We start from the raw sequence: 18977 nt of genomic DNA on the forward strand, positions 1-18977 counted from the left end.
ACACAGGAATATACTTCTCAATATATCTGTTTTCCTGTACTATCTCAAGTGCTTTATCTGTGCCCCTAGTGCCTCCTCCCTTTTCCTTTGTAATGTGTTTCCCCTGCCTTCTTTTTTGGGGTAGTAGGGTCTGTTTGAGGTGGCTGTGTGGTATGTTCTAAGACATACAACCATGATCATTGCTTCTGGGCTGCTAAACTGACCACCCTTCACCATTCAGCTCATTGTTACTCTTACAGCCAGCAGCATCCAAAGTCTCTGGTACCATCTCAGGATCTCAGGGCTGGGTTGTCCTTCTAAAACCTCATCACTTGGAGCTGTAAAGTAGCGTCAGTTATTGCTTTGGCAGTCATATTTGGTTGTATGCCATGAGATGGTGGTACCTTCAAGCATATGCACGTCGTCAGGCACTGAAACCTCTCTCATCCTTCTCAAGGGGCGCATGCCATCTTCTCTCCTTGCCAGTTTAATTTCATTAAGTGTAAAGAACACAAAATCTGGATGAGAGGCTTTTCTTTCTCTACTTGCAACATAGTGTAGTCATCTGAAAATTATATTTGTGAGATGGAAAACAAAGGGGACAGGAGAAAACTGCTGGGCAGTCAACAGAGTTGACAGAGCAGTTTATAGGCTGCTGTGGTTTTGTTTGCATTTATGACTCTGATGAGTTCTGTTTTGGAAAAAACTGAAGACTTACTGATACACCATTCCTTCAGTGAAAGGGCACAGTCAGTCTGGGGACAGTTTTGAGATCTCCCACTAGCGCTCCAGCAAAACCAGGTCACAGCAGTTGCCCATCTGGCACAGCTTAGTCGGCATTTCTGCGTCCCTGGAAGGGCTTGATGCTTTGGGGGCACAAATCTGGCTATGAGGGTAGGCAGTTCCCCAGGTTATCTGAGGCAGCACATCTCCAGGCAGTTTCTTTCATTTGGCAGCCATTTTCAGGTTCTGCTTCTGCCTTTATTTTTTCTGGGGGCTTCCTCAGTCTTTTTTAGCACCTATTGGGGAACATTCAATCACCCAGAAAGCCAGCTGACACCGGTGCTTTTTACCCCCATTTCCAAAGGCATTTTATCCCGTTATGGTAAACTTTCTGGATATATCTTCAGTAGTAGGGTGCAAGTAGAAGTCAACCTGTTTAAACATAAGACTTTTGAGTCTTCTTTTTCAGACTTAGTATCTTCATGCATTATAAACAAGGTGCTTAAATGTAAAAGTGTATTTCTGGCTGGGTTTGAAAGCCTCTTGGGAAGAAGATTTTAATTCCCAGGCAGTAAATTACTCTGAAGGGAAGGTCCCATATCCAGAAATGAAGATTTGCAATTGCTTGTGTTTTTCCACATGTTCTAGGGTATGAAGATTAATCTAAACTCTGAACTTACTGTCTTTAAAACCAGCCTTTCTCCATCTTTTTGGTGCGGGTTCTGTCCTCCCACCTCCTTTCTCTTTTTGAAAGGTGTTTATCAAATGAATTTCAGGGTCTGTATGAGTAATTGTACCCATCTTAAAACTTCAGCTACTTGCCAGCTAGTTTACCACTCTTTTTTTAAAGAAGCTTACGTACAAATGGCAGGACAAAACTGATTCATGCTGTGTCATGTGGTTTGTTGTTTGCAACCTACTCATGCATTGATCATCTGCTGATTAACAGCATAAGTTTGTAGCTATAACGCTAACCTGCATCTTCAGCTGCTGGACTGTCATTCCTCTCTGCTCTCAGTTTAGCCTGAATTATTAACCATATGTGGGTTAATCCGTACCTCCCTCTGGCTGTAGGGAGAAATACCGACACTGAGAAATAAGGCAACATTGTCCCAGTAGAGGGGGGTATTGTAAAGGTTAGCCGAAGCAGGATTCCACTTGCTGGATAAAAATGTGCCTTTTGCGGGGCTTTTTTAACTGAATTTTAGGAATTCATGGGGCAGCATGTGCAGAGAGCTTGGAGGAGGCAGCCAAAAGACCTTGGTCTGCATTCGAGTAGACAGAAGCTTTTCCTGTTCTTGCTTTTATATTTTATTATTATTACTGGAATAGAATTAGTTGGAATGAGAGCAGGGACCTCTGCCTTGCCATACCAAACCTTTGTGGGCCACCTGCAGTGCAGGTAGAGATGCCTTTGGTACCACCAGGGTGAGAAGGGACCCCTGTGCTCACCACAGCAGCCCCCCTGTCTTCCCTCTGCTCCCTCAAACGTTAAAGGCCTTGGCTGGTTGAGTGCATTACAGCTCTGAAGGGTGCTGAGCACTCCATTATGTAGGGTTTTTTTTTACATTGCATGGCAGGGACATGCAACCATAGAATAGGTTTAAACCCCCCCAGCAGCTCCTGTTGAATTGCAGCAAACGTGCTTGGTCAGCTGGAGCACAAACATAAATCCCAAGCACTGCTTTGCGTGTCCACATGGATAGTTCAAGTGCTTCAGTACTTAGCCTAATCTGCAGATTAAAGGCGCATGCTTCGGAATTCATTGATCACTAAGTAGAGCAGGACAAGAACATTAAAACAGATGTTGGAGTCACATGAGACAAGGGAGGAAATGTGCAATTAGTGAATTATTTAACTCCTTGGATCGACAGTTTAGGCTGCTGTGAAGGTTTGGAATTTTATTTTCAAAGTGTGTGTCCTTAGATCTGTGGCTTGATTTCTCTCCCCTCATTTTTTTCCATCAGCACCTGCCCTAGCAGGCACCCAAGGCACGGTAGGTACACTATTCACTGACACCCAAAGCCATCTGTGGAGACTGGCCTCAGCAGCCTAGTTCAGAGAACCTGAAATAAAGCTTCCTTTGCGGTTGGCCCATTGGTTGGGTGTTTTGGGGGTTCTTGCAAAACTGCTGAAGGGTTATTGCCACCTTCCTTTGCTTGCTTCATGGAGTCTTGTGCATTCCCACTGATGTACAAGCCTTTCCTTGGCTTTAAAGACTGTTTTCCTTCCAGACCTTGTGAGAAATAGTAGAAAACCAAAGCTCTTGGACACATTCCTCTGGAAGCTCATCCCAATGATAAGCTGGGTGAGCAGTGGGCGATGGGGAAACATGCTTCCCCACTGCAGTCACCTTTTAACTGTGTGTATGCTATGGGCACTCCTGTACTCTTTTTATAATGTTCTGCTGATTATTTTTTTGACCATTTATGCTGCCTTGAAAACAGCTTTTTCTGTCGCTTTGAAAGTCTTCAACTAAATTTGATTGATATCTGTGGTTTCTTCAAAGCTTAAAAGAAGAAACAAAACAAGAATGTGCCACTGGAGTGGAAAAAAAGATCAATCACATTGATAAAGGCTTCTCTGTGTGGAATGAAAGCTAAAGCTTTGTCTTTCCTGGTTTCTGTAGTTAATGTGCATTCTCTGTAAATACAGGCTCGTGAAGAAATGTACTGAATTTGAAGCACTTGGCATTTTTCGTTATTCCTAAATTCAACGACATGGTTTCCAGGATCATGGATTATTATTCACATCCCTTTGAACACAGTGAAAAGTAACCGGACATAACCTGTCTGTCTTAAAGGCTTTTTAAATTGCAAAACTCTGCTGAATACCTACAGTCAGTAGAACAACAGTACTCTCAGACGCTTAAGAGAGTGCACTTCAGGCCTGCTATACCAAGATAAATGCTTTGTGGGGCTGCACTGAAAGCTCAAGCCATGAGCCTTGTCCCATGTAATAAGAAGTTATTTATTGCTTGGGATGAAGGAAGGACTGCATAGTTTCTGTCTAGGTTCCACTTTTTGCTGCTTAGACATGAGTCTAAGCAAAGTGCTGATAATGCCAAGTTTATCCATCAGATTGCAGTAGCAGTGTTAGCTTTCTCTGTGGGCGGGAGGAAGGTCAGTTGCATGAGTGAAGAGGCAGGCACTAGAAAGTGAAGAATGAACCTTCAAAGTACAGGACATAGAAGGCGGCTGCATGCTACCGGTAGTAGGAAAAGCTGTGGTAACTTGGCTGGCCCTCAAAAATTCTGACGGAATGTGAAAGGTCCGAGTGGCCCCATCCCACGCGAGAAGAATGTAATCTCTCAAAAAGGAATTATAAACAGCAGATAGGGGTTGGAAGGTAAAAGGGGGTGTGGGGAGCAGGAGGCACTCGCTGGGGAAGATCATCTTCCTGTAGAGCAAGGTCCGCCTGAGTTTGCTTTCCGACTGAGGTTGAGGTTGCTGAGGTTGCTTTCTGACAACCTTTAAGCGAGTTAGTGGAGAAATACGATTTACATTCTCAAACGTTGCTCTAGATAACACCCTTACAACAAGTATTTGCAGCTCAGAAGCTAGGGTTTGGCTGTTTGAGCAATTTCAGATTTGAAACCTCGTGTCTCATGAGGATTGGTGGAGAATCCCACAGGGCAGAAAGGGAGTCTTGTTTGGATTTCTTCTTGTAGAAAGCTTTTAGCTTGTTCTCACATCCTGCAAGCAAGTATTTTGTGAATCATCTTAGACCCCTGTTGGAGTTTGCTGAAGAAGCCTGCGCAGTGATGACTCTGGAGCTGACTTCCAGATCTCTTTTAGAAAACTAACCATCTTGCCCTCCTTTATTTTGAGGCAGATTTGGTCTGTATAACAAATAACTAGTTTTTGTGTCTGCACTTCTTGTATTCCTTCTATTTACAGGCTCTGTCTGGGGGCATTGGTTTTAAATTTTAATAATACTGGTTTGGTGCAGCTCTGGTTCCCAAGTATGTTTCAGTAAAAGCTGTTGTTCCACAGGCTGTCTAAGCATAGTGCCTGCTCATGCACGTAGACATGAGTTTTAATGCTATGTGCTTCATACTAATGAAGCTTGCAGCAAAGTGGGTTGAAGACTGTTCCTTTAATTTTTGGTAGACTTACATTATGATTAATACAAAAGTGCCCAGTATACATTGAAGAGATTGCTGTGTAGTGAATAAAAATTTGTAGGTAATAGTTCATTAGTTTACAAAGGTCTTCACAGCAAAAAATCCACTCTGTCTTCACTCTTTAGATCATTATTGTTATTTTATAAAATTGATTGTCTGGACAAAGATAAATAATTGCCTCACTGATATTTAAAGCACAGTAAAAGCTGGTGGTAATATATAAAAGCTGCTGTGCCATGAGCATCTGTCGTCTGCAGATCGTCTCTCGTAACAGCATTAACTTGAATTGCTGATTGAGTGCATAGAATTGGCTTTTAATTATGTTTAAGCTCATCCTACTGGATATTGAGAAACAATTTTAAATGCTTTGCTTGAAACTGGAATGCAGCATGTTTAGGCAAATATCGTGACTGTTCTCTCTTGTCTTCTAAAGACCAGAGCTCAGATGCGTAGCTCTTGTTGACGTTTTAGTGCGTGCAACCTTCTAATGTCATGTAAATCGCCCTGAATTTCTCCAGCCATTATCTATTTGGCATGTTATGAGATTCCTTTTCCAAAACCCTTTCTGTTATTTTTCCATTGTGTGACACTATGTTGTATGTTGATGACATTCCAGGCTGAAGCACACTGATGGCATTACATAAAATTACTCTGCTTGTGTTCAGTCTGGTAATCCTGACAAAACTGGTGTCATGTGATGTACCCAGTATTACACGTTATGCTTTTCTCCATTAAAAGAACTCAAAAATGCTCTTACATGTATTCTGCTACAAAAAATAACCACTTCAGAGATGAACCATGAAATTCACACTATATAGACCTCGTTTCCTATCGTAGTCCAAACAGTGCTTGCAAATTAATAGGTTTCCTCGCTTTTATTAAATGCGAGGTCATTTAAAAACCACACCACATAGAAGTAAAATCTCTGACTTAAGTTTTTGTTTGTATGTGCTGAGGATAATGTTGAAGAAATGTAAAAATTTCTCAGAAAGTGGTAAGCTCTCTTGAAGCCTCCTTTTGGACTGAAACGAAGACATTTATTACTGAAAAATTACTAAGTGAGATGAGACACAGAGCTTGCAAATCCCTGCTAGTCACCTTCCTGACTTACAGGAAACTTTACGCGCTTTCATTCCTGTTTTACAAGTACACGGGACACTCCATCACTCCAGAATGTGACAAATACTCACAGTGGTTATGTTTTGATAGCTGAGAGTAGGAAGAAAAATACATTGTGGTTTTCTTCTGATTTTCAGGATGGGTGGAAAAGAGCAATTTCTGACAAGCACAGTGCTATTAAGTTTCCAAAAGTGTACTTTAATGCCGGGTACTGAAGTGCCTTGCTGCACACTTTGCTGCATTGATCTCTCTCTAAGAATTTGCTCGGATGCTTGAGTAACTGGATTTTCATAGTGGTAACGACTTTCTTCTTGTCATAAATTACATTGTGAGCGATTTAACAGCTCATTGCAGCCGTGGAGTCTCACAGCAGGCGCTGGGAGAGCCGCTTACTTTGCACAGCACACGGCAGGGTGGCAGCTGTCGGGGCAGCGGGAGTTTGAAGGAAGCTGTAGGGAAGCCGGTGAGCTTGTGGCAGACATCCCTTAGGTGTGATCGAGTGATAAAGGAAATGTGGTGCCCTTCGGGAGGGTGTGTACCTATGAGAAACAGGAAGCCGAGCAGCGGCTGCCTGCCTGCCTGCCTGCAGAGGTTGGTAGCTCCGGTGGGTGCAGGTGTGCCGACGCGCCGCTGAGCCTCTTCTCTCCAGGCATCTTGGCAGGCAGCGCTCCTCAGCAGCAGCATCTGGAAGAGGCGGGGAAGAGGGGGGGAAGAAACCCAACCCAAAGCCAAAACACCCCCCCTTTAAGAAAAACAAGCCTCCAGGTAGAGAAATATGATGGCCTTGCAGCTGAAAGAGTTGTCACAGTCAGGTCTGTACAGGAGGAGACGCGATCGCCCTGATAGCGTGGGACTGCCCGGGTCGCACGAAGAGAAGCTGAGGTGAGTGTGAATTGACAGGTACTGCCGGGGTGCTGAGCCCCTCTCAGTGGAGTGATTGATTCGGTGGCTTTAGCAAACAGAATGCAGACACAGCTCTTGAAAGTCACTGCAAAGCACACGGATTGAGAAGCAGTCCCAAAGCCCTATGGAAAAAAAAAAAAACAGTGAAGGGATAACAGGAGCCATATGGTGACCTTGTAGGTTTTGGTGATGGTGAGACTCCCTTCCCTGGCTCTGGGAAAGGCAGTGTTAGCCAATGTTTGCTTCTGAACCCGTTCTGACAGCCAGCACTTGCAAGTAAATAACTTTCCACAGCCTAACAACTTTGCTGGGTCTGGTTTGAAGTCAGTTTTGGGTCATTCAGGTGCTGTGGGTTGTGCAGCTTCTTGGGGGTCCTGGTGCAGCCGCTCCACTTGGCTGGTTTTGTTGTGGAAGGGCTGGGGAAGCTGCTGGCCTCTGGCTTTCTTCCTGGGGGGTTCTTTGTTGTGGAAAGAGCTTTAGACAAAAGAATGCAGCAGGACCACTTAGCCTGACCTTATCCAGGAAGGGTGACCAAAAATCGGAAATTCATTTAACATCCAGGGTTATCATCCTGATGCTGCGTGCCTTTTGAAAGGGTAACAGCGCATTTTCAGAAAACCTCTGTTTGGGGCAGGGAGATTGAAGAATTGTTGGTAACCTGAGCCAGCACAGACACCAGAACGTTAAAATGCAAAGGTGTTTTTCTAAGTGTGCTCAGTGTGAAAGCAATCTGTCCTGCTTCCAGCTCCTCAGAAAAGGATCCTTGTGTAAACGCTAACAAAAGCCTCCGTGGAGAGGAAGTACTTCCTATCTCCTAATGCCTGTTCTCTGGTTGTATTTTTTAGATTATTTTTGGTTGTTAGTGTTTGTGCATTGGATTGGAGTGCTGTGTAATACGAAGGGGTTTTGTTATTGTGCTTTCATTACCCAAGTTATCAGTTTCAGAAGGATGGGTATTCAGATTTGGGGGATTTAACCTTTTATTATAACTCAGCACTTCAGTTAGAAATTATTGTGTAGGATTGTAACCTTCTGAGATTCTTTGCCATGAGGTATCAGAAATATCGGGTCAGTTCTAGGAATGTGTTAACTTGTGGGTCTGATAGGTGAGATTGGTGTTCATTTATAGTATTATTAATAAGTAATTGATTTCCTAGATAGATTTCATATAGCATTAGTAGTATATATTATATTGATATGATTATATAGATAGAGGAATACTCAGAGTAAGAGATGTACAGAGATTCTTGACATTTTTATGTTTACTTTCTCTTATACAAAACCTTAAGTGAGGAAGAATAGATCTTTTTAGGAAAGAGACAGCTGCTTTTTAAAGCACATAAATAAAAATCGGTGCTAGCTTTCTATGGTTGTGTTGCTGTTCTGTCTGTATGCATGTCCAAGATGGGGATGAGGCTCTTACTGGGCTGGGTGGGGTGAAGGGGTTGTCTGTACCAGTCTAGGTGTTTGATCCTCTCCTGAGCCTCTTCTGGTTAAAGATGAGAAGTATGTGAAACAGGGATGGGCCTTGAGAAATAAACAAGTTAGAGGAAATAGCAAATCAGGGGACTTACGAATCAGCTCAAGGCAGGGTAGTGGAGATAAAGAAGATTGATAGAGCATTGGGTGAGATGATGCTCCTAGAGGAGAGAGACAACTGGTACCTGAAGACAGAGCTGCTTTTGTATTTGCTAAGAGCTTAACCTAGCTCTAATTCAAACTAAACCTTGCTCCTTCCTAACCCATTTTGTGATATTTCAGTGTGTTGCCAGGCAACTTTATTTGTCATTTTTACTGCATTCTCCGTGACAAAAGGCTGTGGTATTGTAAATGCAAAATAATGACAGAACAACCAGGCAAAGAGTAGTCAGGAACAAAGAGAAAAAGTTCTTCAGTTTCCTAAAACTTGAGACCTCCAGCTTTTCTTGTGTGCTCTCCCTGGTGACACTTAGGTGCATGTCCTTAGAAAGTACTTTCAGAGTATCTAGAGTCCACAAGAAAGATGAGGTTTGTTTCATGTCTGCTAAATATAGCTTGCCATCCTCCATGGCTTTGTAATGCCCTCCCATAGTTTCTCTCTTCAGCTCTTTGTTCTAATTCCTTTATATTTCGTTTTACATACATATTAATCCACGTGTGTTAAATAGCGTCAGCCCTTGAGGAACAGTTCACTGAAAGCTGCTTTCTCGGTTCAGGTATCATATTTTTCTAATCCTGGGCCAAAAAGTACTCAGGATGCCAATATCCTCAGGGTATCCTGTGAGAATTTCTGTATTTAAAAAAGAATTAAAATGAAAATCACCCTTTGTTAAAGTAATACATGGTATCTGCTGGGTTTCATTTTACAGCCTTTTGCACTTCAGCCCAGTATGGGATTTCTCTCTCTCCGGCCCTTTTTGAGGTCTTTGTCTCTTTGGTAATAGTTTCCTGGGATCCAGGCTGGGGTAGTCCTCTGTTAAGGTACAAACCAGCACCAGTAAGCAGCAGACCCCCCTTTGCTTTGGCTGCAAGGTGCCTTGGACTGCCTCTGCTCTGCTGTTGCAAGCACTGCTGCAAGCTCCTGGGTCCAGCCATCACAGCAGGCGCTGGACAATGGTCAGTAGGATGGGGATTTGTGTGCCCATAAACTGTGGCCAAGATGAAGCCAAATACTGGCAATATCAGTGCTGCAAAGCAGCTCAGGGTGGGGCTTGGTGTCAAAATCCCGCCTTCGCTCTTTCCTGGGAACACCAGAGTAATTTGTACTTAAAATGCCTGAGGTTACTTACCATGAAGGGGCTGTGAAGCAATGCACTGGACCTCCTAAATGTGTACAGAGAGTATGTTTATCATCTAATGTATCACATACATTTTATTTTCCAGGAACCAACATTTCTGGAAACAATTCTCTTTACAGTATTAAAACAATTTCCTGTGTTGACATAACTTCATGATGGGTCGTGTGCTGTGGGACTCTGAGCCTCACAACAGGAAGGCGAGCTTTAGCCTCTGCATCTGTGTCCACTGGTGTCACTTTACTCAGAGGTTTGACCCCCATCATTGTCTTCTAGATCTGCTGTTCATTTTATGAGTAGGTCAGTCTCTGTGCACACATCTCTGTGCACTCAGTCTTTTGCAGGAAGGACCATAGGAATATAGTTTGGCTCTTTCCATTAAGTTTCCTAGGTTGTCAGGTTTCCATTTACAGTAGAAGCTCCTAAATAAATGTTTAAAAGTCTCTCCAGACACCTCTTGCTCTAGCAAGTAGATGCCACGTCATCTTGAGGGGAGCTCATCTCACGCAGCTGTGGCTGTCTGCAGGGCCTGATACACAAGCAGCAGAACTTACTTTAGTGCCTGATTTTGCTCATTTTGCCCACCTGTCACTGTGATTCCTCGTCCTGCTGTGGAGGGAGTTCTGTCTCGCAGTGTACCCCCTGCCTTGCTGCAGGTTGCAGGCTGGTGCTTGGTGCTACCTCACCAGCCTTGGTTGCAGGTGGGTGAGTAGCTGAGCTGTGGTACTGGCAGCAGTGAGGATCTGTTGGGGCTGGGAAGGACCACCAGAGCCCATCCATTTGAGGAGAGTGAGGGCATTTCAAGGGAAGCTACCCATAGCCATAAATAGCAAGCCCTAAGCTCAACTTTTTCTGGAGTAGGGGGGTCTCTCTTCACAGAATTTCAGAGTAGTTGGGGTTGGAAGGGACCTCTGAACATCATCCAGTCCAACCCCCCTGCCAAGGCAGGGCCACCTAGAGCAGGTTGCACAGAATCATATTCAGGTGGCTTTTGAATATCTCTAACAAATGAGGCTCTACAACCTCCCTGGACAGCCTGTTCCAGTTCACCATCACTCTCAAAGTAAAGTAATTCTTCTCCATATTCAGGTGGAACTTCCTATATTTCAGTTTGTGCCTAGTGTCCCTTATCCTGTCACTGGGTACAGCTGAATAGAGTCTGGCCCCATCCTCATATGACACCTGCCTGAACATCCCCTCTCAGTTGTTTCTCCTCCAGGCCAAACAGACCCAGCTTTGTCATTTGAATATTTAAGGTAAGGCTCAACACAAAGTATTTGCCCAGTCCAAATGCCTAGCCTTTCCTCATAAGAGAGATGTTCCAGACCCCAGTCATCTTTGTGGCCCTCTGATGGACTCTCTGCAGTAGCTCCTTGTCTTTCTTGCACTGAGGAGCGTGAAACTGGACACAGTACTCCAGCTGCAGCCTCACCAGGGTCAAGTAGAGGGGCAGGATAACCTCCCTTGGCCACACTCCTCCTGATGCACCCCAGGATACTATTGACTTTCTTGGTCACATTGCTGGCTCATGGTTAACTTGTTGTCTTCCATGACCCCCAGATCCTTCTCCGCAGAGCTGCTTTCCAGCAGGTCAGCCCCTAACCTGTACTGGTGCATGCCGTTCTTTCCTCCATGTGCCTAGAGATGACATCCGGGATGAGCTGCTCCGTCACCTTTCCAGGGATGGAAGTGAGGCTGAGTGGCCTGTAGTCTCCCTTGTCCTTCTTGCCATTTTTGAAGATGGGAGTGATGCTGGCTTTCCTGCAGGCACCTTTCCTGTTCTCCCTAACCTTTCAAAGATGATGGAGAGTGACTTAGCAGTAACATCTGCCAGCTCCCTCAGCAGTCATCAGCACATCCCATCAGGGCCAATGGATTTGTGTGCATGAAGTTTGCCTCAATGGTCTCAAACCCAACCCTGACCAAGGGAAGGTCTTCCTTTCTCTAGACTTCTTCTCTTGTCTCCAGGGTCTGGGGTTCCTGAGGACTGGTCTTAGCAGTAAAGACTGAAGTGAAGGCATTAAGTAATGTAGCCTTCTCTGTATCCTTCATCATCAGGGCATTCACCTCTGTCAGCAGCAGGCTCACATTTTCCCTGGTATTCCTTTTGCTACTGATGTAGTTGAAGTAGCCCTTCTTGTTGTCCTTGACATTTCTTGCCAGATGTATTTCCAAATGGACCTTAGGCTTTCTCATCACATCCTTGCATACTCTGACAGCGTTATTTTCCTCCTAAATGGACTGTTCCTTTTTCCGTAAGCTTACTTCCTTCTTTTGAGTTTTATCAGAAGCTACTTGCTCATCCATGCAGTCTCCTGCTCCCTTTGCTCCATTTCTTACTCATTCTCCTTGAGCTTGGAGGAAGTGATGCTTGAATATTAACTAGCTCTCTTGGACCCTGCTTTCTCCCCCTACCTCTTAGAGCCCTATCCCATGGGATTCCTCCAGGTAGGTCCTTGAAGAGGCCAGCTTGCTCTCCTTAAGTCCAGGGTTGTAACTCTATTTATTGCCTTGCTTCCTCCATGCAGGATCCTGAACTCCACCATCGGATGGTCACTGCAGCCAAGGGTACCCCCAGCCTTCACATCCCCACATCCTCAGCCAGTCCTTCTTTGTTAGTACAAGGTGTAACAGCACACTTCTCCTCTTTGACTCCTTCACCACCTGTGTAAAAAAGGTCACCACCAGTGCTTTGCAGGAACATCCTGGACTGTGTGTCTTTCCAACAGATATCTGTGTTGTCTTTCCAGCAGATATCAGGGTGGTTGAAGTCCCCCATGAGAACAAGGGCCTGTGAGGCTGCTTCATGCTGTCCATACAAGACCTCATTGACTCCCTCTTCTGGATTTGGTGGTCTGTAGTAAACACCAACAGCTGTCACTTGTGTTAGCCCGTCCCTTAACTCTCATCTGTAAGTTTTTGACTTAACTCTTCATCCACCCGTAGGCAGAGTTCAATACGTTCCAGTTGTTCTCCTGTATCAAGAGCAACTCCACCACCTCGCCTTGCTGGCCTGTCTTTCCTAAGGAGTACATAGCCGTCCATGACAGCACTCCAGTCATGCCAGCCATCCCACCACGTCTCTGCAATTGCAATGAGGTTGTGACCGCACGCCGATCTTTTAATTCTTCCTGTTTATTCCCCGTGCTGAATGCGTCAGTGTACAGGCATTTCAGAGAGGTAATCGAGTATGCAGGTTTCCTAGGTGGGGTGCAAGAGGATCCGCCATGGGCATAACGCACATCTTCCCCTGCTTGAGATAGGCTCACCAATGCATGGACCTTAACTACATGGGATGCTTCCCAGGTGCAGAGCTCAGAGCACACCTTCATTTCTCCCCTGTCTGCAAGAGTCTTTGAGCTAAGTGCAAACTGAGAAATCTGCTTGTCAGAGCAGAGGGGAAGCTATATTGATTTGGTGGGAAAAAAAAATGACATCTCTGATAAATCTTGTCCTGCCTTGTCTTTAGAAATTTCATGTAACAAATTCTGACGGTGTGCTGAGCTATTCTTTCTTGCTTTTCTCAGCAAACAGGATGCAAAGGAAATTGTACACATATATTTATGATTAATCATTAGGAGTCACTTAACAATATGCTTGCTATTTTTGCTCTTTTTCCTTCTCATCCCATGGTCTTTGTAAAAATAGAATGAATCCTTTAAAAAAAATTACACCATTAATTTCCAAAGCTCAGTACAAGGTAGCAGGAAAAGCAAGGGCAATTATATATTCTTTTTTTTACAATTACAGTTAAAGTTAATTTGATCATTGTTGTCCATAGCTCTTTCCTAAGTTCATGTGGGTTCAAATGTGATTAAAATTGGAGCTAAATTTTGAAGAGGTTAGTCTCAAGTTCTTACCAAACAGTACATTTTTAGCATTTGCAGCAAATAAGCATTGGCAAGCTTCAGTCAGTGGCTGTCAGTTACTCACTGCTCTGTTCTCTTGCACAGAAAGCACTGTAGATGTTTTCTACATGAATAGGTTTGAAGCATCTTCCTTGTTTTGTTCTCTGCTGTTGAAGCTAATGGGTACATCTATATGAATAGGTGCAGGCAATCTTATGCTGGGTCCGTTCAGGCTCCCAGCTGCTGTCGTGCTCTGACTCCAGGCTGGAAGGCATGTGGATGTGCCCCAAAACTTCATGCACAAAGACTCCCTCGCAGATGAAATAGGAGACCAAAGCACATTCTTAGGTCCCACTGAGCCTTGGGGGGATAGGCTCTGCACAGCTGAGCTCGTAGGTGATATAAAACGAGCAAATGAATAAAACCCCCCAAACATCGGCAATGCGGTGGCCGAGTGCCTCCCGTTCCTTATGAGATGCCGCATCTGGGAGCTGTGCAAGGTCACAGATCTCACCCTGCCATCAAAACCCCATGTGTAGCAGCCATCCAAGTTGGGCAGCTGTTTCCAGCCACATTTTCCCCCTGAAGGTGTCCTGCTCTTCCTGGGAGGGAGAGAAGATGATGCTGGTCAGAGGCTGTCTGGGGAACCAGGGACCCTGATGAGCTTTCAGATATCTTAGAGTACTGAAAGCAGAAAGAAAAGATCTGTCTGCACCTTCTTGAATTTTATTTCCACAGTAACATTTCTTAGTAGCATCACAAATGTTAATATTTATATAGCTACTTTCTGTAAGTCTGCTTACTCACCGTGCCAGTGTCAGCGGGTGAAGCAGTAATTATTCAATACATTGGTGAAAAAAGTGACTAATATGTTAAACCAGGAAGAGCTTGAAAATAAATGTTATGTCACAAAATACTACACTTCTTCATTTGTTGCGGTTAGAAACTCCACTGGAATAGTAGAGACTTCGAACCTAGAAGTACTCATTTGAACTAGGTGCTTGGGAACTCTTAATTAAAAAGCACTTTGGCTCACCGGCTAGGTGCTCTAATTGAAGAGGGGATTTGTCCATGTGAACGTAACACTGATTTATTATTATTAATTATAGTAACTTCCATCCAGCAAAAAAATGCTACATGGTTATATTTAATATTGCAATACTTAGAATTTGCGTTGAGCCTTACCTTGAGATACCCAAATTACTAGAGGCTTTACTCTTCATTTGTGCTGTGCTTCTCATTGCTCTAGGGGTTAAAATAACTCATAAGGAACACTCCCTTTTCTTCTTGCCTTCCCTCTCACCCCTTGTCTCCTGCGTTGCATAACAACTCCTAAGCAATTTTGTTTGATTTGCTCACCTATCACTTCCCATGACTCCAGATGTCTGGAGGTGGCTGCTTGTGTAGCAGAAACTCAAGCAATTACTGCTGTTCCTTTTAGACTTGCCTCATTATAATAATCTATGATTTCATAAATTGTTAAGCTTTAATGATTATAGCAATTAGGATTTTAATTGCTTTCTCACAAGATTAGGTGTCTGAAGATAAATTGTAGGTTTCTTTTTTTTTTCCCTGCCTTTGCTTTCATGTGTTTTGATAACACCTAATCAGAGGTGTTCCCTACAGAAAATGTACTGTGATTGCTCATTATTCTTCATTATAATTAAGCATTGCTTGTTGCAGTCTCTCACACTGAAGTGAAATTACACACAGAAGTATTCTGCAGAGGAGATAAAAACTAAATTATGTCAATGTCACTGCTTAATAAAGATTACCAACTTGCAGGCACTGGGGAGAACAAGCCTACAGGCTGTAAGTTTGGGTTCCCTTTCTGTCTCTTTTCTTTTACTGTGGTCTCTGAGCTGTTCTGGAAGATGCAAAACAAACAGACATGGTGTCCTCGAGAGGACTGTGAGGTTTTTACATGATGCTCTCCAGACATGGGAACAGCTCCGGCTTGCCAAGTTATGTTGCCTTTGATGGTGGTCAAAAGCTGGTGTGTGTGCAGGGAGGTAGAAGGAAAGAGCGGGCCTTTTACGGGATTTCCCTTGGTTGCAATCCCATTTACCACCAGCTGTGGCCCAGGGACTTCCTACAGAGTTTACCAAGCATGAGTGGTGGTGCTCTGAGTTTTCATGTGTATTATCTGATGCCCTAATGCACAGGACTCTGTGTTTGTTTTTTCTTGATTTGATTTGTCATAGCAGCTTTAGTCATTATTCAGTTTGTATCTTTGTATCTGCCAGCTTTGTAGAAACTTCAGATTGTAGGTAGTTCCTGGTAGCATTCTGAAATGGTGGTTTCATGTATGACACTCTGTGAACAGTGATTCTGGATGACACTGCTCAGCTTTGCCAGCAGATCATAAGTTGTCCCGCGATAACTCACCCGATCCTGGGTCTTTATATATCAAGGAGATGAAGCTTTGTGAGCTTTCTGTCCAACCAGAGAAATGTGGTGCATGACTTTTGTGAAGTATTTCCCTATCGATTTTCTGCTTTTTTTGTCTGCTCTGTTGGCCATGGTAGACCTAGAAGAAAATTAATTACAAACTATGAGCTATTGGCCTCAAAGGCAGTAACATACTGTCAGAGCAGACACAGCCAGCAACACCTGGCAGCATTTCTCAGCTGTGCCTTTTTAAATGAAAGATTCAAAAGATTCAAGCTCTTCCAGCAACGAATGAATGGACAAAGGTGAAGTGGATGTGAAATCGCATTTGTCTTTTCCAGTATGTTAAACCTGTGCATGCCACGCTCTTCATAGAGCATAAGGTTCCTGATCCCGAGTCTACCTCTTGAACTCTGTTTCTATGCAGCTATTGGAAGAGTATTAGCCATTCAGAGTCAGGACTCAAAACTGCCCTGCCTGGTCCCCTTCTTGTTCCAGTATGGAAAGTTTGCATTGAAAGTTGTTTGCATTGCTTTTTGTTCAGCTTTTCAGTTGTTGTCTGGCACATTTCTCCTCGCTGACTTCAGAAACTGAAGCATATGCTATATTATATTTCTAATATATTAAAAAGTCTGCTTCTTTCATATCTATTAAAAGGACATGGTAACAGTTCAATTTCAGGATAGAATATCTCCATGAGTTACCAGGTCATGAATTTTGCCTGAAGTGTGCAAGTAATTGCTCAGTTTTAAACTACATTCCTTTCAAAAGCTAATCCTCAAATTACTGGCTACCCTTATTTAGCAAAAGGGGAAGGAGGTTTGGCAGGGCTTGAACCCCTGTGATCCAAAGCACAAAACCCCGTCCTTTTTCCTTTTCCCTTTGGTTCTGTTCTGCCAAGCAAATAACCTGCGCTGTTCTTTCAGATAATTCCAGCAACATGCTGTTGCATGGGTTTACTTTTACATCTTCCCTCACAAGTCTTATATGTTATAAGCATTCACTCCTGCTTTACTCATTCGGGATTAGTTAGTTGTTGGGGTGGAAAACATTCCTTTAAAAAACCTTGTAATAGTTACCGAAGCCTTTGGTTTAGAAAACGTGTGGACGTTTTGCTTTGTGTTAACTGAAATTCATTCATGCTTACTTGATAGGTCTGCTACTAGTATTGAGTAGCTAATAAAGTGCAAGATGAAGACCTTCAATTTGTATTACCCAGAATGTTAAGACCATCGTAATGAAATATGAAAGCAGTGCTATTTTGCACTGGCTTTATTTGTCGATACATTAATCATGCTTGACTCTTAGGAACATAAATTGCTTCTAGTTACTCTCTTTTAGCTGTTGAATATTATGGCCTTTATTTAATCCCACAGTGTTAACTGCAGGTGGCTTAGCTGTCTGCCATCCTCTGCTAGTTTTAAAGCTTGGTAATGCTGCAGTGAATGTAGGAAGAGAAAAATGTGAAACCAAAACCTGGAATGACTAATAATTACGGTTTAATATGTGTGTGAGAGAAGAGCAACAGCTGAGGAGATGTTTCTTTACCACATTCTGCTTCTGCCCAAAACAAATTAATTCAGGCAATGAAAAGCTTTGCACTTCCTCTGCAGCAGAGAAAAATAAACTTGATGAAGGTGAAAAGTGGTTCAAGAGGTTACGTTGCTTGCAATGGAGATTAATATTAATACTCAAGAGGAAACTTGGGAAGTGACGTGCTGGTTAGTAAAGCTGTAGCTCAGTCCCTTAGTATGGTGTCTCCAGTGGAGATGTTGCTATAATAAGGATGTGAGCCGGGAAGCCTGGTGTTGCAGTTAACTGTACCCTACAAGGAACTGCGTGGACATACTGGAAATATCTCCTGGTAGCTGGGGTGTTATGTTGAGTCATGGTATTAATTATAGCTCCTGGATAAACCACTCATATCATGGTGTTTGGCTTGTGAAAATATGACTTTCAGCTAGCGTGGGCAAATGGCTAAGGCAGGAGCAAACACCGGCAGTTGCCATTACATTAAGGATTAGATGAAGGATTTTTGATGGATTTCAGTGACATGGGCTGGATATTGGTGTTAGGAAACTGTTAGTCTGAAGACAATAGGTAGCTGTAGAGAGGAGTAAGGCTCCCCCTGAGTCTTCTCTTCTGCAGACTAGACACCCCCAGTTCCTTCAGCCATTCTTCATAATGCTTGTTCACCAGACCGTTCCCCTTGCTGCCCTTCTCTGGACCTGCTCCAGTGACTCAATAGCTCTCTTGCAGTGAGGGGCCCAGAACTGAACACAGTATTCGAGGTGCAGCCTCACCAGAGCCAAATACAAGGGGGCAGTTGCTTCCCTGGTCCTGCTGGCTATGCTATTTCTCATACAGGCCAGGATACTATTTTCCTGAAATGTCAGAAAATGCAATCTCAAACATTTTTCCATATTTGAACTTCAAATCTGATCCTTAACCAAGGGAGAGAAGAGTACATGTACACTGAGTTACAATTTACTTGCAGTTGCCTGATTACACTCTATCGTACCTCCCTTGACTTTCCAGTGGTGTTATTACTACCAGTATAAATACTATTCTGCTCAAACACTCAGATTTTAGAACCAGATGATCTTGGTGTTGTGTTCACTGTGTGCATGTCCAAACAGAAGGATGCTTTCGAGCTTGGTGGGCCTGATCTTGTCTTGATGGTCTTGAAGAGCCAGTTCTTTTCAGTTCTTTTCACACATTTGCTGTGCAGCCCCTAGTGTTGAATAGCTGACCTTGTTCATTAGTCTTAAATTGGAAATGGGATATATATGTTGTTAAATGAAATGCATCTTTAAAATGTATAGAGTTAGAAGAGTTTGGATACAGTGTAGTCACAATAGTGAAGTATACATACAGTCAACTACACAAGGTGCATAGTTTAGGAGTGACTGACAGTATGCTGTATCTCATGCAAGACAAATTTATTAGAGCTCTTGTGAGCTTCTTACATGTGGTGGGGTGTCTTCTTGTTTTGATTTTCCTGTCTTCAGAGGAAAAACTTGGGGGGGGGGGAGAAGCGGGGAAGAAAGGGCTGTTTTAAAAGGATCAGATGTCTGTACACAGAAGTCATTTTTTGCTTTAGAAGAAGCATGG

At 43.5% G+C, this 18977-nt stretch overlaps 1 protein-coding gene across 6 annotated transcripts in view; it reads left to right on the forward strand.

Moving 5' to 3' along the window:
• The window catches only part of LIMS1 (LIM zinc finger domain containing 1), a 75702-nt gene that overhangs the window by 31703 nt on the left and 25022 nt on the right, over positions 1 to 18977 (forward strand). Inside the window, exon 1 of one of the 6 annotated variants that reach the window (XM_061377798.1) lies at positions 6271 to 6829. The exons of 4 other annotated variants lie outside the window; for them this stretch is intronic. In XM_061377798.1, the coding sequence (XP_061233782.1) occupies positions 6723 to 6829 (107 nt within the window). In that variant the 5' untranslated portion in view covers positions 6271 to 6722. Of the gene's footprint in view, positions 1 to 6270; positions 6830 to 18977 lie in introns of those variants that run through there. One more of the 6 variants, XM_061377799.1, reaches the window with a different exon arrangement.

The sequence above is a fragment of the Neopsephotus bourkii genome, unplaced genomic scaffold (assembly GCF_033783945.1).
Source record: "Neopsephotus bourkii isolate Nb327-2 ecotype Australia unplaced genomic scaffold, CSIRO-AGI_Nbou_v1 NB_1760, whole genome shotgun sequence".
NCBI classification, from domain to species: domain Eukaryota; kingdom Metazoa; phylum Chordata; class Aves; order Psittaciformes; family Psittacidae; genus Neopsephotus; species Neopsephotus bourkii.